General features: G+C 40.9%; 8 protein-coding genes across 8 annotated transcripts; 1 reads left to right on the top strand and 7 right to left on the bottom strand.

Annotated features, from left to right (window-relative positions):
- Window positions 1-393: 393 nt before the first annotated feature.
- On the bottom strand, window positions 394-1178 carry VTP21DRAFT_8845 (uncharacterized protein; the record flags this gene model as incomplete). The annotated part of the gene is made up of 2 exons (XM_069399740.1): window positions 394-941; window positions 1037-1178. The coding sequence occupies 2 exons, from the start codon at window positions 1176-1178 to the stop codon at window positions 394-396; spliced, it is 690 nt and encodes a 229-aa protein (XP_069245737.1).
- A 1525-nt stretch (window positions 1179-2703) lies between these two features.
- VTP21DRAFT_8844 (uncharacterized protein) lies at window positions 2704-3678 on the bottom strand (the record flags this gene model as incomplete). The annotated part of the gene is made up of 1 exon (XM_069399739.1): window positions 2704-3678. One exon carries the CDS (start codon window positions 3676-3678, stop codon window positions 2704-2706), a length of 975 nt encoding a protein of 324 aa, XP_069245736.1.
- Window positions 3679-4321: 643 nt separating this feature from the next.
- On the bottom strand, window positions 4322-5387 carry VTP21DRAFT_8843 (uncharacterized protein; the record flags this gene model as incomplete). Its single annotated transcript, XM_069399738.1, has 2 exons — window positions 4322-4459; window positions 4536-5387. The coding sequence occupies 2 exons, from the start codon at window positions 5385-5387 to the stop codon at window positions 4322-4324; spliced, it is 990 nt and encodes a 329-aa protein (XP_069245735.1).
- Window positions 5388-6328: 941 nt separating this feature from the next.
- On the bottom strand, window positions 6329-6686 carry VTP21DRAFT_8842 (uncharacterized protein; the record flags this gene model as incomplete). The annotated part of the gene is made up of 2 exons (XM_069399737.1): window positions 6329-6521; window positions 6574-6686. 2 exons carry the CDS (start codon window positions 6684-6686, stop codon window positions 6329-6331), a joined length of 306 nt encoding a protein of 101 aa, XP_069245734.1.
- A 152-nt stretch (window positions 6687-6838) lies between these two features.
- VTP21DRAFT_8841 (uncharacterized protein) lies at window positions 6839-7625 on the bottom strand (the record flags this gene model as incomplete). The annotated part of the gene is made up of 2 exons (XM_069399736.1): window positions 6839-7049; window positions 7108-7625. 2 exons carry the CDS (start codon window positions 7623-7625, stop codon window positions 6839-6841), a joined length of 729 nt encoding a protein of 242 aa, XP_069245733.1.
- Window positions 7626-9915: 2290 nt separating this feature from the next.
- On the top strand, window positions 9916-10716 carry VTP21DRAFT_8840 (uncharacterized protein; the record flags this gene model as incomplete). The annotated part of the gene is made up of 2 exons (XM_069399735.1): window positions 9916-10393; window positions 10481-10716. 2 exons carry the CDS (start codon window positions 9916-9918, stop codon window positions 10714-10716), a joined length of 714 nt encoding a protein of 237 aa, XP_069245732.1.
- Window positions 10717-13013: 2297 nt separating this feature from the next.
- On the bottom strand, window positions 13014-15737 carry VTP21DRAFT_8839 (uncharacterized protein; the record flags this gene model as incomplete). The annotated part of the gene is made up of 4 exons (XM_069399733.1): window positions 13014-13370; window positions 14163-14878; window positions 15041-15137; window positions 15213-15737. 4 exons carry the CDS (start codon window positions 15735-15737, stop codon window positions 13014-13016), a joined length of 1695 nt encoding a protein of 564 aa, XP_069245731.1.
- Window positions 15738-17125: 1388 nt separating this feature from the next.
- VTP21DRAFT_8838 (uncharacterized protein) lies at window positions 17126-17982 on the bottom strand (the record flags this gene model as incomplete). The annotated part of the gene is made up of 2 exons (XM_069399732.1): window positions 17126-17253; window positions 17658-17982. The coding sequence occupies 2 exons, from the start codon at window positions 17980-17982 to the stop codon at window positions 17126-17128; spliced, it is 453 nt and encodes a 150-aa protein (XP_069245730.1).
- Between the last annotated feature and the right edge of the window lie 232 nt (window positions 17983-18214).

Here is an 18214-nt window from a genome sequence, read left to right as displayed (position 1 = left end):
GTATTTGGTCATTACGTTGTTATGTAAATTCATTCCTGTACTATCCCCATAGAATGCGTCGATCCAGTGCAAGATTTGATTCCGCCCATTGTATACGCGAAACAGTTCGTTTTCTCTAACTGATTCACAGTACCTGGACGGTAATTTTGGATCAGAGAGCTAGTAGGTTATAAAAGCCCTTTTTTTTGATCAATCAACGGAGACTTTTATTAGTTTCCGTAGCTTACAAGAGTTTAATGATTAAAATGAAATAAGAAAGGGGAGAATAAAGGGTAAATTAGATGTATATAGTGATCGGGTATTTGGTGAAAGATATGAAGTAAAGAGGGAGGAGGGAAAGAACGGATTGGGAGAGAGGAAGGGTTGCTTTGTCACTCCAGTTTTAGTCTTGCTCTATCCGAACTTTCTATTACCGCTCTCTGACTGCACCACCTTCGGAATAACTCCATCTCTCGTCTTTTTCAGTTCAGCTCCAATAGCCTCCTCGATGTCCATTTTGGCACGGAGGATGATTGTCTCGGGTGATGCTCGAATGCATTCGAAATGGTAGGCGATTCGGTCCCGATGGATTTGCCATAGCACCGAATCGAAGACGATTTGAGCCGCGTGTCTTACTGTCCTTGGGGCTTCTGGTAGGTCGCCAAGTACGAGGTTCCTGGGGCTCAGCACCTGAGTGTTTAGGGGACCTGAGATGGTGTTGATACACCTTTCCGTCCAATGCCACACTGATGTGAGTTCGGGACATTCGAAGAAGGTGTGGCGGATGGTGTCCCTCGGAGCGTTACAGCGGGTACATTTCGGGTCATGACCAGGGAATGTCGAGTTTGTAATTACACGCTCTACGAGGATTTGCAAGCGTAGTGTGCGGTGTTTTGGGAGTGTTGGCCGTTTTAGAATGGAGGTCCAGACCTTTTCCCATTCCTTTGCCGTGGATGCAACCTCTGGCCAGGATTGGGGCGTCATACATACACATAGTGATCAAGCTAAGAAACCGACCCCAAGAATTTTCCATCGCTTTCTCCAAAATAGGTTGGACCATTCCAGCTTGTATTTCTCAGGTCGGAGTAAACACGCCACCAGTGTTGCAGGCCTCTGTCCGGAGCGGGAGCAACTACATCAATATCACCGCCCCAATTAAGATAGAGCTGCATTCTATTTCCCATGGCGCTCTGAGCCATGTAACCGCTTGAGTTTACGGCAACGAAAAGGTACAAGGTAAAAAATAGGAATGGTATTATAGAGTAAGTCATAATGGCTCGTGAGTATAGTCAGTCATAAACCTAATAATTGAAGACCGTGTTTATATACGCATTCTTACCAGTATTTGCCATAGGCTAATGTAAAGATCGCCTAATCGATGAAATTACATGGGTCCAAAACAAGTAAGTTTTGTAAAACAAGCCCAATCTTTTGTTTGGATTTTAAATCTCGATTATGTTCTCGGGAAAGATATTTCGATCCGACCCTTCTATTAGTACAATGAAAAATATTATTTTCAAATGGCTATATATGAAATGCGATTTGAATATTTTGCTTCAATTCCGCATACTTTGAATACACATGGATCTTTATTTTAGACATAACCGTGGTATTATTTGATGCTTTTGTTTAGTTTCAGGATGTAAACTAGGCTTTTATTTCATGAAAATACTAGTGAAATTTCCTTTTATTATTAGAAAAAAAAAATCCTTACCATATATGATAATCTTTCATATATTCACTCAATTGAGTATATTAACAGATCCCGCCAGATATGCTCAATTCGAATGTTTATATTTAAATGCAAGAGCCTAAGTTATTAAAAGATCTTAAACTTCTATATGAAGGCATAACATAGGTAGAGAGCCATTCATCAAAAGATATTTTTTTGAGCCTTGCTATTCTTGGAGGTTTTGCCGAATTCGGAGTCCATATCCAACTCTCAATATTCCTTTAATTTGTGGCTTGTTTCACAATCATTGAAAGGAGCCGTATCTTAGTACAGGCGCCGAGATATGCCTTCACAATTTCAGTCAATTCGATGGTATTGTTGCAGCAAAACATCTCGCCTTTGAAGCATCGACAACAGAATTAGGAGGAATTCTAAGTTTAATGTGATGATTCAAGTCTGATGGTAAAGAAGTGCAACCTGAGTTAATAATTTATTTCCCTTTACAAAGAGATAAAAATTAACCCTGGAGAGCTACGTTTATTTATTGATGAGGGTGGGGTTTGCAATGATCAATCTTTTACTTTTAATTACACTAATTAGCCTACATTTTCTGGCGACTAAGTTATCCTTCAATAAATCTTAGTATGGGTCATTTTCTCTCTGTTTCCAATTATTTTTGGTTTAGAACTCATTGGCTGAGCTTTAATTTATACTCTCGATCAGTTAACCTTACTTTAATTAGCTATATCTTACTGATAAAACAAAAGAATAAAAAGAGCAAAATTTCATTCTCGGAGGAGGATTCATTGTAATAATTTTACTTAGGAATCACTGAAGCGGTCGTCACTAATGAATGGTTGATTTTGTGCTCGTTAAATGCATGCATGATTCAACTAAGCATAAAGATAAACACGAGGCTGATTTTTTGAGGCGTATCTATCTACCTATGGATTTATTGGTTTTAGGACGTTGTTAGTTTGATGGGCAAGTCATCGAGAATACCAATAAGTTATATTACATGGCCAGACAAAGTGCAAACAGGTCTGGTATTGCTAAAGATTTGGAGCAGTTTCAGGTTCCCAGATGCGCTCCTCATTTCGAGAGAAAGCCTTGGTGATTCCCTTGGAGCGTGCAATCACATTGAAGATCTTAGGATTCTCGGCGCGCTGGATCAGAGATACGTCGTCATACAGCCTCATGTCACCAAATTTATTGGGGCCTCGCCAGGGCTTGGAAGGGACCTTATTATCACGATACCAGTGGGCAAGCCCGCCTTCTTGAAGGGGTGAAACTAGTTCAAAATTGCCTTCTCTTCCAATAGAACTCTGGATGAGAGATGGCTGACCCCGTACGCCAGTTGCAATCTGCTTGTCATAGTGCCAACCACCATCTTCGTACCAAAAATGATGTAGAGTGTCCCCAACCCGAGCGATAACCTCAAGTTCTCCCGGAGTATTATCGTTAACCTTGATAAGCGTGACTGCATTGACATAGTCAAAGTCTTTTCCGAACACGACGGGGCCAAACCACTTGTTGCCCGCCAGGTCGTTGCGATAATAATGGCCAATCCCTCCACTGCTTAGAGGAACGACAAGTTCAAAATCGCGCCCGGGTTTGTTTGGAACCATGGCAGGTGATCCAGAGGCCCCAGAGGCGAACTTGGGACCCTTGAGCCATTCACCATGTTCACGCCAGAAATGCATCAATTGGTTGTCCACACGGGCAACCACCTCCAAATTATTATATTTGCTTTCAATGAGCGCGGCCGACCCAGAAAACTTGCCCACGCTTTCCCCAAAGTAGTTCGGGCCGTTCCAGGAGATAGGCTGGAGAGGTGAGCCGGAACGACGCCACCAGTGCTGCAAGCCGCTCCCAGTTGCGGGGGCGACGACATCAAGATCCCCCCGCATATTACTGGAGCTGATTTCTCGGCTCACCATCTTACTCTGCACCATGTAGCCACTGGAATTTGCTCCCGTAAAAAGGGACGCAATCAAAATTAAAATCGATAGTATTGGGTAAGTCATGACGATGTCTACGAGAATAGGCCACAAGCTATTCCATAGCGGAAAGAGGAATTTATAGGTGAAAATTAACCTTTATTTGCCATCGGCTAATTCGGAGCGATCTCCAAAATTCTGATATGACAAGGGTTCGAGTGCCTATGGAACATGGTTCAAGATTGTATAATATACAATAGTTCATATTATGAGCTCCGATTTCGAAGACAATACAAACCTACAATTCAATCCTATTGATTCTGCGTCAAATTTTGTGTTTTTTGAAATTGATGCACTCTAGGTAATAAAACACCATGAATGCTTCATTAGAGAGCATATAAACTCAGGTTGGAATTCCAAAACTGATTGTGCACTGGTAGATGAATTGTCGTACGACTGCCATCAGTTCGACAGAGTCGCGCACGGCATCCTTGTATACCCCTATCAATTAGTCCAGTTCATATCGATATGAATGAGCTGGTGATGCTTTTGGTACAGAATCCGGGAATCTTTAATTAGCCAAACTACGGCTGATAACGTCATATCTGAGCAAACATACTGTATATTGACAATGGGTACATTTAAATATTTCCTGTACCTAGCGTACCTAGAAAAGATGATCACACTGGATAGAGGCATGATTTTTGAGATCAAAGTTTAAAGAGAAAATTTAGATTGGGTTCTCCGGTGCAGTAGGTAAGCGACTTTGGATGGTTTGGATATCATTAGAGAGCAGGAGCAGGCATGGGGTTCCAAACACCTGCCTCATTGCGATAATAAGCCTTGGTAGTGCCCTTGGAACGTGCAACTACATTGAGGAAATTTTGATTTTGGGAGTTTTGAACCAGAGCCACATCATCGAAAACTAGGGAGTCGCCAAATACCTTCGGTCCTCGCCAAGGCCTGGAGGGAGAATTATTATCGCGATACCAGTGGCCAAGTCCGCCATCTTGAAGAGGGGAAATAAGTTCAAAATTCCCTTGGATAGAAGGAGGGCCGAACAAATTGACTTCTCCCCCAAAACTACTCTGGATAAGAGATGGTTGACCCCGCACCCCTGTTGCAATTAATCCGTCGTAGTACCAACGAGATTTTTCGTAGTAAAATTGGTGGAGTGTGTTCCCGACACGAGCGATCACCTTCAGTTCTCCCGGAGTGCCATTGTTGATCAGGGTGAGGGTGACTGCATCGATATTGCCAAGGTTTTTGCCGAACTCGAGAGGGCCATCCCAGTTTTTCTCCTCCGAATACTTGGGGTTGTAATGGCCTATTCCACCCGTACTGAGAGGAACCACAAGCTTGAGGGGGCGGTCAAGCCTACCTTTAACCATGGCTGGTGACCCTGAAGCACCAGAGATAACTCTTGCTCGCTTGTACCATTGACCGCCACTGAATGAGTATTGTATCAGCTCAGAACCCACACGGCCAACCAAAAAGAGTTGTCCGTATCCGATATCGAGTAAAGAAACTGTCCCCAAGAATTTGCCATCGCTTTTCCCAAAATACTTTGGGCCCCTCCAGGACACTGCATTCGGGTTGCTCAGGTTAGAGTAAGGGCGCCACCAGTGCTGCAGGCCGCTCTCCGAAGCAGGGGCCACCACGTCGAAATCGCCATCCCAATTAAGATAGAGCATTTCTCTGTTTCCCATCGCACTCTGCACCATATAGCCACTAGCATTTGCGGCATCAAAGAGGAGCGCAATCAACAGTAAAGTCGGTATGACTAGGCAAATCATAGCAGCATGTGAAAATAGGTTGCAAAAAAATCCACGAGTTGAAAATCGAGTATAAATACATTTTTCCGCAGTTCCTTACTGTCGGGCAAATAAAGCGATCGTCTAATTGATAGCATTACAAGGGTCTGAAAACAGACACACAAATAGCCAACTGGAATCAGAGTGTTATTATAGCACTCCACAAGCCAACGAACTTACACGAAGCAATCGCCAAATGGCCGGAGGTGTCGAGACTCCCAAAACTTACGATCTGCGAAATAAATAAAATGGACCAACGATAAGTGCGTGCTCCAATGCTAATAGTGATCCATACCTATGCCACAACCTATCCAGTTACATCGAAAACACACTCTCCGCAGGCCGTACCGAAGCATTTGAAAGAGATACTTGTTTCCAGCCCGTACTAAGCCAAAAAAGATTGCAAAAAGTAATGTCGAACCAATTATACGCCAAGTGGACGTTATGCGCTAATTAGATCATGGTTCAAGTATTCCTGGAGAATTACGGAGCCATCAATATATTTATATGAGTATATGCAGTGGAGCTACTTAAGCAAAGCCTGAGAATGTTTCCTCATTAGAGAATTGCACTTTGCTTACGAGAATATATCAATAATGGCGCGCAGATCGATCAATTGAAGAATGGGTTTCAGAAGTTCGCCACAACCACGAAGGGTTATCCATTACATACGGTATACAGGCCAAACCAAGCACCGATTCTCTCAGTAGAAAAAAAAGTATTGGCAGATATAGAGCGAAGGAAACATAGGATGGAGCCATTCATCGGTGGTTTCAATGGTTGGACATTAATTCAGCCTCCATGCATTAAATACTCTGCAAAATACAGCTTGCCACGGCTGTGTTATAGGCATTGATCCCATTGCTTGGGCCAAGCGTACCCGGGAAATCGCATGATCAAAGAAAGGAATGATGGCGGCACTGTTAGCGGGAGCAGAGCACGATGAATGCGATCCACGAATGAGGCGAGAAAAGTGGTGGCGAGGTTGAGTATGGGAGTTCGGAGTTTCCAATTAATTTAGAAGTAACTGGCAAGGAGAGGATCGGGAGGTAGCGGCAAACGCGCTGATTGGCCGCCTGCGGTGGAAGGGCGGGGAAGTCTGCGGAGGTGGAGGGGCTATGCAGGAAGAGCGGGCAAATGCTCCAGAGATGCTTAAGAGATCCCGCACAGGGGCTGCCAAGAATGTGGCCGCAGCGGGTGCATATCCAACAGGCAGGCTCCGGCCGAGGTTAGGGACTCTTCCGAATCTTTATTTGTCCAGGCTATATCAAAAAGCTTCATTGTGTGAAGAGCGACAAAATGCATGTGCAATACATGTAGAAGAGATTCGCAAAAAGTCCAGGAAATCAGCTGATTAGAGATGGCATAATAAGCGAAGACGACAACGGCGGTCTCCCAGTCGAGAGACGCCGTGCGCGGAGCTATGCTGCAGCTTATTTTTGTTGCTCCGGAACAATCCAAGCCCTCGAAGCCTCCGCTGCCTTTTGCGCCAACTCGGGGTTGCTCGTCAACAGTCTCAGCTTATCCTTCTCCGGAACATCCAACCCCCGCTGCACTGCTGGACGCGATTCGATGCGGTCGAGCCATGCCTTGAGATTGGGGAGCCCGTCAATGGAAACACCGGACCACGAGTGGCCACGGATCCTATAGGAAAAGCTCATGCTTACCACAATGCATCTGAAGCAATGAACCAATTACCAACCATGTAAAATTGGCAATGTCTGCCAAAGAGAATTGCCCCCCCGCAAGCCATTCCCTCCCCTCCGAGAGATGTCTTTCAATCACCTCGTAGAGCCGCCTTGTCTCGTTTTGATATCTCTTAATTCCATACTCGATCGTCTCCGGCGCATACCTATAAAAGTGATTCGCCTGGCCCTGCATTGGTCCCACCCCGCCCATTTGGAACATAAGCCACTGCAAGACCTCTGAGCGAGCATCTGCATCTTTGGGGTAAAGCTTTCCGGCGGGATCGTAATGTTCGCACAGGTAGATCATGATGGCGCCCGATTCGAACACATTAAAGTCACCCCTGGAGTGGTCGGTCAATGCGGGGATGCGCCCATTTGGATTGATCTTGGTGAACCATTCCGACTTTTGCTCATTTTGAGCAAAGGAGATGGGCTTCACATTGTAAGACAGGCCGAGCTCTTCGAGAGTGACGGAAACTTTGCGGCCATTGGAGGTTGCAGCAGTGTAGAGCGTCAAGTTAGGGGTGGCCATGAGTGTTTTCAGATGCTTGGGGAATACGATTAAACAGTTAGATATTAACCGGCGCCCTCGGACTCGCCTTATATATAATGGCCTCCGGCTGAAAATTTGTCAGCAGCGTGACGCGAAAAAGATGAATCAACCAAATCACTTTCGAAAATTGGGCTAGCGTGCGATTGTGCCCTCGAACGCAAATCGACCGGGTTCTTGGATGAGCCGAGGCTTGCGAAATCAACTGAGAGGAAGAGGCCATTCTCGGCTTTTCTCACTGATACCAAGAGTAACAAGCTTGAAAAAGCATCGCCTAACACACGCTTAACTTGAACGCACCAAATAACTTAAAAAAATTGTTTTCCTGTGTATTCTCATTACGCACATCTGTGCTTTCATGGTATTTCATGGTACGTTGGTTTATAACCATGTCCCACTATAATGGACGACACCCTGTAAAGTGTAAAGGGTGTGATTTTAAGAGTAACGAAAGTAATAGAGCACAAAAGATGGCATCGTTGTTATCATTTTTACAAAGAATCGGTGCGATATAGCAACTGATTTCGTTACTCTAGATTGGTTGACCTATGATTATAGGGATATTCCTAATAATTGGAAAAAGAATTGGGAAACAGCCTTTATAACAAATAGATATATTGGGTTGAACGCTTTGGGGTCAATTCACTGATGCCAATATAACTTCATGCATTTTTTTACTTCTAGCGAAGTATAGATCAATATATCCTAGTGCAATACTTGCTCTCGGATATTTTTTTTTCCCCGTTTCAGACTCTTCGTCACACTTTGCTGTTTCTACTCTTCCATTCCATATCTATGTCCTTTCGTATATGGTACTCCATCTTATGGGTTGCATATATGGCATAAAGTGTAAATTCATTACTGGACATAATCAGCTAAAAATTATACGGAAGCGCCTCTTTACTCTACATGAATCGCTGACTTGAATCTGTGATGTCAGAGCACACATAGCAGACGGCAATTGCTTCAGAGGTCAATTCTAACTAATCTAAAGGATAGGTTTGAATTTTTTATTCTGCTCACGATTTACCACTTCCGCCACTTCCTCCAGGTGCTCTAATCTAATTCGATGTCGGAGAAGCACGAAAAACTACTCGCTGCCACGGCTTTGTTCAGGTTGGCCCTATTGGAAACGTCTCTTTCAATTCCTTCTAATAGGTGAATGCAAGCAGAGCTTATCAAATGGTCGTGGACGCCTCTTATCGTGCAATATGCAACCAATAAGAAGTTGTCTTATGTATGGCTTTGAGGAGAAACAAGCAAACTCATCTATTAAAATAAAAGCGACCGTTAGACCTAATTTTTTATACGAAAAGGTATTTAACTCGTTAACCTTATTTCTAAGGTCACTTGAGATCTCAATGGATCATGATCGGCACTCGGTTGTTCTCATTTCACGCATTCAATGGGCATGCAAATTTAATAAATCAATATTAAACCTTGGGAGATACTGTGCCCTTCCAATGGTTTGTAAAATGAACGTCCCCCGTTTGAAGAGTGGTGGTATCTGATTGATTATTAGCTAATCTAAAGGTTAAATGCATATATAGGCTCTTTGTTTCATTTCCCACTTAAAGTTCGAGAGTAAATTTGCCAAAAATTTACATCAGAGATGCTTTGGCATGTATAATTCCGGAGATGAGAGGCCGTTATAATCATAGAGGATATATACCATCAGAACATATATAGAGTATTCGATGATCTTCAAATAACTATAGATGTACAGTAGTTATTACTAATTCCTGCATTTTGAAGGAATTGCCCTGCTATGTGCTTTGTTCTTGGGGTTATTAAGGCTATATTACTTGTCTCTCTCCTCATGCTCATTTTCTTATTCTAATATTTTATTAACCTAAAAGCCATTTATGCTTATGCCATTCTATATGAAATACTTAACATTTAGTCGTCATTTCGAATTCTCAAAGATCCTTCTTTTTAATTCGTATACAAGCACACAGAGGAAAGAGTGCCGTACAAGCTTTAGGACTTTACACAACCATGATTGGTAACAAAAGAAGAAAATAGAATAGGTTGTGGAGTTTGTCATATAAGGACTGTGATGGCAAGAGGATTAACTCTATGGCTCCCAATGGTTCCAAGTTTCAATCAAGAATCAAATACCACAGATAATCCAAATTTTAAGAATAAAATTTGGATTATGTAATGAATTTCTTACAAATTAAAACAAATACAAAAGTGAACATAAGTATTACAAGAGAAATCTGTAAAAGGTCGTGTAACCTTGTGTTGGTACTTTAAGTTAGGTGATCCAATGTCAATAGGAGCAGTCTCTTCGTCTTCAGTTAATTTAAGAAGGGCGACCTTAGAGATGGAGTTCATGAATGCAAAGCAGATAATGAACAGAATCATTTTTCTGGCTATATTGATCATCTTTTCATTCTCTACACTCGTGGCTCCTGCCCGCATCGAACAAAGGGAGGAGGATGGACCGGATCCAGGCCAAGTTCAGTTGTTAGATATCAAGTACAACGGAAGCGGCTGTCGTCCTCACACAGTCACTCCCATCTGGTCTCCAAATCCCCCTGAATTTATTCTATATTTCGACGAGTTCATTGCGCAATATGGTCCAAACGTTAACGCTACAGAGAACCGTAAGTTCTGCCAAGTCTCAATCGACCTTCGTGTTCCCGACGGATGGCAATACTCGATTCCGGGTGCAGTCAAACGGGGATACGTGCGCATGGACACGGGAGTGAAAGCTTTATCTTCAAGCATCTATTATTTTTCTGGTACGACTAAAGTAATGCAGTTACTTTGAACTTTTAGTCATACCTTATATTCTCGGGTCTAACTTTTACATGCTACCTTTTACCTAGGAAATGCACCTCAGATTACGACCGAGAGTGAATTCGATGGTCCATATAACGAGAGCTATCTGAGTCGGGATCGATTTTCATCTGATAATTGGTCCCCTTGCAATCAGACACGCAATCTCAATATCAACGCCAATATACGCATTATAGCAGAATCGAATGCCAGAGGATACATCAGCATCGACTCCCTGTCTGACAAATTCAAGCAGAGCAATGGCCTCCAGTGGAGGAGATGCTAATAATGAGAGATCAAAAATGACGGTATATTTTAGTTGTTTTTAAGAATACGAGGAAAAATTAGTATGGATCCTAAAAAGGGAACCTGTTTCGGATAGCACACTCCAACAAAAATAGTAATGCTCTCTGGAATTAATATAAAAGAATTTTTTAGTTTGAAAGATGAGGGCATAAAATTCTGCTTGTTCATGTTTAAGCGATAAAAGTGCCATTGATACTGATCATACTGTTTTAGTTAGTTTATGCAATACCATCAAAAGCTGTGTAAATTTTTAACAAAAAACTAGCTCTCCCTTGTAGATTATGATGCATGAAAAGAGTAATGAATAAACGAAAAAAAAATCTGTTACAATGATCTAATTTTCTGTCAAAACTTGGGCAAAATTTAGGGTATATATCTTATTAGAGTGAGCAAGTAAAAAAAAAAAATAGAATATCATTTATACAGTATGATTTTAGAATAATATGAAAAAGGAATGAAATGAATTGTAGATATGGTTTTTTTTTATTCGTGAAATTAGATGCTATTATATACATTAAACTATAAATCTCATTAAAAATATATATACTTTTAGACTTATTCTTGTAGTCAATGTCTCTGCTGCAAAAAAAGCCATTTAGCTATCAATAATCCTATGTACATTCGAAACAGCGGTCAATAAATTGAGTACATCCAAGTTTTTGCTATGGACCGGTCCATATTTTGTGCGCTTATTGAAGATTTCCCAGCAACTATGATTGATTTGAAGCAGCATCTACAGTTAGTCCCCTGAAACTATCACAAAATTTTTCAACACAGAATCAGGCAGATGGAGAGCAGGATCTTCGCCAAGAGTGTAAAATATATGAGGCGCTTCCCTTAACTTACTCCACATTACTCACAATTATCAGTATTTTTATCCAGAATGCAAAGGTTCGCTGTAATGCTTTGAAACATTGAGATGTGCACCTGCCAACTTTTCACCTCAGTGTGCGAAGGGGCTACGTTTATAATGCTAGGAGGTTGGAGGAAAAAATGTCCTCATGCCTCAAAATTAAGCGTTTAAGGAATAACATCTTTATAATATGCTGGTTGCTGAATTGAAAACATAGGCATCTCAACAGCTCCAACTTCCAGCAGCATGAATAGTTTGATGGCCGGTTCCCCAAGTTCAATACCGATTAAAGCTCAGTCTTCAAAATTGCTTATATTATGCAATAGAATGCGGACTACGTCAGCAGTCCATGCTTCACGATGATGAGGCCGTTTTATTGGACAAATGAGCTACTTCCAGAGAATTTGCATAGAAAATTAAAGAAATTTAAAGAAAAATAAAGAAAAAATCTGAGAATAAATCAAGAGTATAAAAAGCTGTCGTTTCCCAAGTGCAACTCCTTGGCCCTCCCGAGAAGAGGGGTGGGGAGATATAAGAAAAATAAAAAATAAAAAGAAAAATAGGTGTAACAAAATCAAACTAGTAAATTGAGGGGTGGGATCGTGAAGCATGGACTGCTGACTGCCTATTCCATTTATACTAAGCCGTCGCATACGCTAGGCATAGTGCTAAAATTTTGCGCAAAGCCACCCATCACTACCTTGGGGCAGACGATGGTTGGGCACCGTGAAAATTATCTGACCAAGTGTTTGATTCATGTGTAGGTGTCCTCAGCTTGTGCACCACACAAGTATTCAGATTGGCTTTTCTATGGAAATAGATAGACGTTCCCATTATCATCATTGAGAAGGGTGTGACTCTGGTTGATAATTGCCTTGATAGGACGAGGACGGCGAATGGCCTCGCCAATGCTTGGGGGGATTGTTTTGCCCTCGTCCGAGGTTGAAAACGGGCGGATATTGACTATACACTGAAGAAGACGCCGGATGGAGCTGAGTGATCTGGGTAAGAAGCAAATTGTGGCTGGGTTAGACCGAGTACCCCAATCATATAATGGATATGTACCTTTTTCAGTATCCGTAGAGGACCATGTGTATTTCTTCACGTTTTAAGCGTCTCAAATAGATAATCAAGAGTTTGTCGGCGCTCTTATGGGCGGTAGGTGTCGAAAATCGACTCTGTACATAGTTGGATGGCATGGAGAAGATGCCCTTCCACTTCATCTATCACTTCCTGGGCTTTCTATCTTTCTAGCTATAGACTCAATCTGCAGCTAATTCACCCCTTGGTCTAAATGGAAGGGAAAAAGATGGAACCGTAAGTTGTGCTCTCTCATCGTGGCTAGTATCTTAGATCTGTTCATCCCCGATCGACTCACAGAATTCTCGTTCAGCGGACCTAACCGATTTGAGGGAAGAAAGCGGTTAGAGCGCTGGGGTGGATGCGCCACTAGGATTGAAAAGAAGTTTCTGGGCATCAGGTAGCTCAAAGGCATAATTTACTTTTAATCGAACAATAAGAGATTGCGCCAGAGCACTCGTGACTAATTTAGGCGGAACTGGAACGCCAAGTTGAGCTACCATGTTCCAATCGTGAACTGTTTTATTGCAACCTTTTAACATATAGTAGCCGCGTTTGTGCTTATCCTGATTAAGAGCCAATCTTCCAGTTGCACCGTAGTTTTGGCATTTGGGTGTACCTCTGACCTTTGATTTTTCATTAACTTTTTTGATGAATGCCGCAAATGCTGGGGAATTGGCATTAGGAAGTGGTTGACATACCTAACGAGAATAAATTGCAGTGTGTCTTTTCATGATCCAGCTGTAAAATGAGATGAATTGGGTTAGAGCAAAAGAATACTATAGTTGTCTAAATTATTAGAGTAATATCTGACATCCTTTCGATATGACCAGAATACCTGAAAATAAATGTGGCTCACCAAGCCCCGGCAAAATACTGAAATATGGCAGGATAAGCCAAACGGTCCATTCTGTCTAATGTTTAGGTCCCAACGAAGCCCTGAATAGGTAGAGCCACGCGTACCAGTGGGGGACATATGCGAATTCAAAAATTCATGGCGTGGAATTCCCGTCCGCGTATTGATAAGCAAAATCATCAGGGTAAATTTCAAGACAAAATTCAGGAAACAACCGCAATTCGACCACCTACTACTGCGGTCCCTTTAGATAATCTTAATAATTATAGCAAATTGATGAGAAAACATAAAACAAAGAAATTAAATAGTCCAAAAAATGATATAATGGACAAAGGATATACTTTAAAATAATATAAAAACTATTATTAAAAAGATAAAAATAAAAATTATCATTACTAGATCTGAAGAGGAAAGCCTAGGCGTGACTTTAAGAAATATGCTCAAATAGTTCGACCTGCTACAAGCATCCTCGTTGGTGTATTCAATAAATAATAATAAATTAATTTATTGAGGTATTGGAAATTATTTGTATGGAAAATGTATAAATAAATACGATCTAATAGTAGTTAATGATAAAGAGTATTAATGTGATAAAATAATGGTTACTAACGTGCATTGGAACTAATACTTGCTATACTTTTTCAGCGGAAGAAATTTGCCTGTTTTCATTATTCTGTACATTGGTCTTGTCATCGTTGGTATTTTGAATTCCACGCACAAATACTAAGACGACAATTAAAGCCAAAGATGTGAAGCCTACTGAGCACCATAGAGCAACACGATAACCCTTAAGTAATTGCGCACCCGTCAGAGTTGTAGCCATACTTGAATTGTTTATAGAGGTTGCAATAGCAGTAAGAATAGCTAAACCAATACCACCGCCAATCTGTAATGCCATGTTGAAAAGACCTCCTACCAGTCCTTGATCGCTCGGGTTAGCACCAGAAACAGCAATTGTGTTGGCAGTGATATAGCTAAATGCAAGACCCAGCTGGCTAAGCACGAATGATGGGAATGGAAGACGCCAATAGGAGGTATTCTCATCCACAAATGCGAAAATGACAGCAGAACCAGTGACAATTGCCAACCCTACTGCTAATAGAATCTTCGGATTCATATGTGGAATAATTTTACCAACGAGAAAACTAAAGATGAGGCCACAGATTCCCAATGGAAGAAATGCCAATGCCGTTTGCATCGGAGTGTAGCGGAGTATGACCTGCAGGATCAGCGTTGCAAAGTACATGTATCCTTGCCAATAGCCATAGATTAAAGCAGCGGTAATGAATATTGGGGCAAAATTGCGTATTTTCCAAACCTTGAGGGGCATAAGTGGATTGGAAATTTTCCATTCTATCCCGACAAAGAAAAGAATTAAGAGAATAGAAACTATAAAAAGGCTGATAATGAGAGGTGAAGACCATCCAAGTGAAGTGCTGTCCATCAAAACATATACGAGAAGAAGAACACCAGTAGTAATTGTAAAAGCACCTGGATAATCAATTCTGCGAGTACCTTTCTCTTCCTTTTCTATATCGTGGAGAGTGACAGGAACAGCCAAAAAAGCAACCACAAATAAAATTCCGCCAAATATCGTAGAGATAAAGAAGAACTATTTGCATAAACATTGAAAGCATATGTTATCTAACTATTATAGGATAAAATAACAAGGAATATTATTAGTTACCCATCTCCATCCAATGGTCCCTGAGAGTACGCCTCCAAGAATCAAGCCTATAACAAAACCAAGGGAGCCAAATGCTGCAAAGAATGCAAGAGCAGATGATCTTTTTTTTTCATCTTTGTATGTAATTGTAATTAATGCCATTGAAGTTGGAACAGTAAAAGCCGCTCCTGCACCCTGAAGAGCTCTCGCAATACACAGGACGATAGAACTAGGAGCCAATCCTGCCACCAATGTCCAAATACTAAGCCAAGCGACACCAACAAGGAACATGATACGATGACCGAAAAGATCTCCAGATTTGCCTGCCAACATAAGCAATCCGCCGAATGTGATCGAGTAGGCGCTCACAACCCACTGCAATGTGGATTCAGTGAATCCTAATTCATCGCGCATATGGGGCAGAAAGATGTTTACGGCAGAAAGATTCATAATATCGAGCATCTGCGCAGCGCAAAAGACTCCCAATAAAATGGGCCTTAGGCGATCACGGATATTCGAGAGTTTATCAAGGTAAAGAACACCCATATCTTTGGCTGACTGTAAAATGTTATTCAATTGAAATTATGAAAAAGAAGGAGATAATTTCTTTGTGAATGTCGAATGAGCTTTTATAAAACTGAAGGCCAATTTGGAATACGTGTACTTAATTACGCGGTCAAATCTAAGCATTTATCAGCTCAGATTGTTTATTTCCGATATTAACTATTAAACAAATTGGGTTCCCTAGCACAGATTTGAGAAGCCTCTTTTACTGTAAGAGTCCGCTTTTGGCAATTCCTTGTTATATGGCAGAAGTTTAATATTTGATTTGATGATAATTACTTAGAATATTGATTTTGGGATCAAAATTATAAAGTGGAGTTAGCTGAACTAGTTAGTTGAAGGAGCAGAGCGGATTTTTAAAATTGCTTCTAACAACAAATTTTTTAACCATAAAAAAAAGTAAATCAGAATATAACCAAGTAACAGTTAAGAACAATATCTAATCTAATGTAATCAAGGTAGATTCCCATAACGCCAAGATAGGCTATCGGATCATTTAATTGTTCTTTTTCTCTATCGGGGATTATATTATAAGCCATTGCTCGCAATCATATTATAGTGGATCATGACCATTCTCGCGATGACTTGACCGAGTACTACGGTTTATATCTTGCGAAAAACTGGAGTCATCATTGTACTATAGGAACAAAATGTTGATAATATGGTTGTGATAGGAATTGTTCTTTCACTTTCGCTCTCGATCTTTACTAAAGTAGGGGCCGTGTACTAGGTGTAAATACTGTAATCATAAATCACATATAAAATCAGATTAACCTAAATTTGCACAAATATTTATAATTTAATAAGATGAGTTGATATTTTGTCTGCATTTATTTGTAACATTTGCAGATTACAGAGTGGTATTGGAACGACGTTTCTTGAAATTAATCCAAATTCCACCCTCCGGCTTCATTGTAAGATAGACTTTAGGGTTGATCCCACTATCTTCTTTGAGTTCTAGATGAAATGCATTAACTAGCAATGCAATTAAACAGCGCAGCTCAAGCGTAGCCAAATTTCTACCAAGACAAGCATGTGTACCGACAGAAAACGCAACTTCTGGAATGCCTTGATTGACCATTACAGATTCCTGCTCAGGATACGTGTTTGCTTCAGAATTTATTGTGGAAGCTGCCCATCTGTAACAGGACCAAGCCACCATCTCTCTATCCTGATTCAATATTTCCTTTTATATGCTCATTGGTTCCTACGCTGATTAAGGTTTAACTTGTTTACTATTTAAGCCTCGATCTTTGTTTATGATTCCTTGCCCATTGTTTGCCCATTGTTTGCCCATTCTTTGGCCAACCTTTGTCCATTTGTCCATTTTGTCCATTATTCTAATTGAATTAAGACCACTTTTCATATATTCAATAAGAATCCGAATCATTAACAGTCTCAGAACTGTTACACCATCGTTCAGGGTCGAATTTTTCCGGGTTTGGGAAGAGCTTAGGGTCCATAAGAATTCCACGAATGTTGCAAAGTATATCGGTGTCTAAGGGAGCATAATTGAGAAAAAATTAAATTTGAAGCAATTTTCTTCGCAAATTAGCTTTACAAAGCATTCTACAAATAAATATAATAAAAAAAATAAATGACTCTTACCAGCAGGAATCAATTTTCCACTGTAAGAGGATACGTTCCATTATAGATATGCTCATAGCCCCACGACGATCTTTATGCAACACTATTTATGCCTTCACTGTTTCTTACTCTTTTGTTTCATAGCCACCTAGCTAAGCCATTAGCCACTTAACCAAGCCATTAGCCACTGCATTATTCTTTTAACCTTTTAGCTTATAAATATGTACTATTTTCCTTAGTTAATTTTAATAACAATAACCATAGTTTTTCCCTCCTTAATTTTCCACTGAACACTGACACATCGACTCCAGTTACATCCACAGACTTCAAACTCATCCTTTACACGGGCACTTGCTACAACTCCAGCAGGGTAAACTCTCATCGTCTCTCTCATTACCGCTGTTGAATAGTTGAATTTATTCAAGTGCTCAGGTAGAATTTCTTTAGGATCAATTTTAGCCACATCGCCAAAAATATTTTGAACCTCGTCAAAAATTTTCTTCTGTACTTCAGGTCGCCTTGCGATCTCACCAAAGGCAAAGGAACAAGTATGTGAAGTAGTGTCATGGCCGGCAAAGAGAAGATTAAGCATTTCATGCATAAGAACCACCCGGCCTTCTTTTCCGCGGTATTGCGGCATTTCTGCCAAAATACACACTAAGGGTAACTTATTCTTGTCCGTTACAGAGGAATAAGTGGCAAGGATTTTTCTATAGCCTTGTTGATGAAGGAGTGAAGACAATCACGACTCTTGCTGAAACTCTTCTTAGCCCACTCAGTTTTATTCACAATAGGAATATATTGCCAAGGGGAAGTAAACCCTAAAGTCAGATCTTGAAACATGTGCTGATTTTGCTAGTTTAGTTGATTTC

The sequence above is a fragment of the Calcarisporiella thermophila genome, assembly GCF_041956535.1.
Source record: "Calcarisporiella thermophila strain CBS 279.70 unplaced genomic scaffold VTP21scaffold_40, whole genome shotgun sequence".
NCBI lineage: Eukaryota > Fungi > Calcarisporiellomycota > Calcarisporiellomycetes > Calcarisporiellales > Calcarisporiellaceae > Calcarisporiella > Calcarisporiella thermophila.
This window is presented reverse-complemented; position numbering and strand designations above follow the sequence as displayed.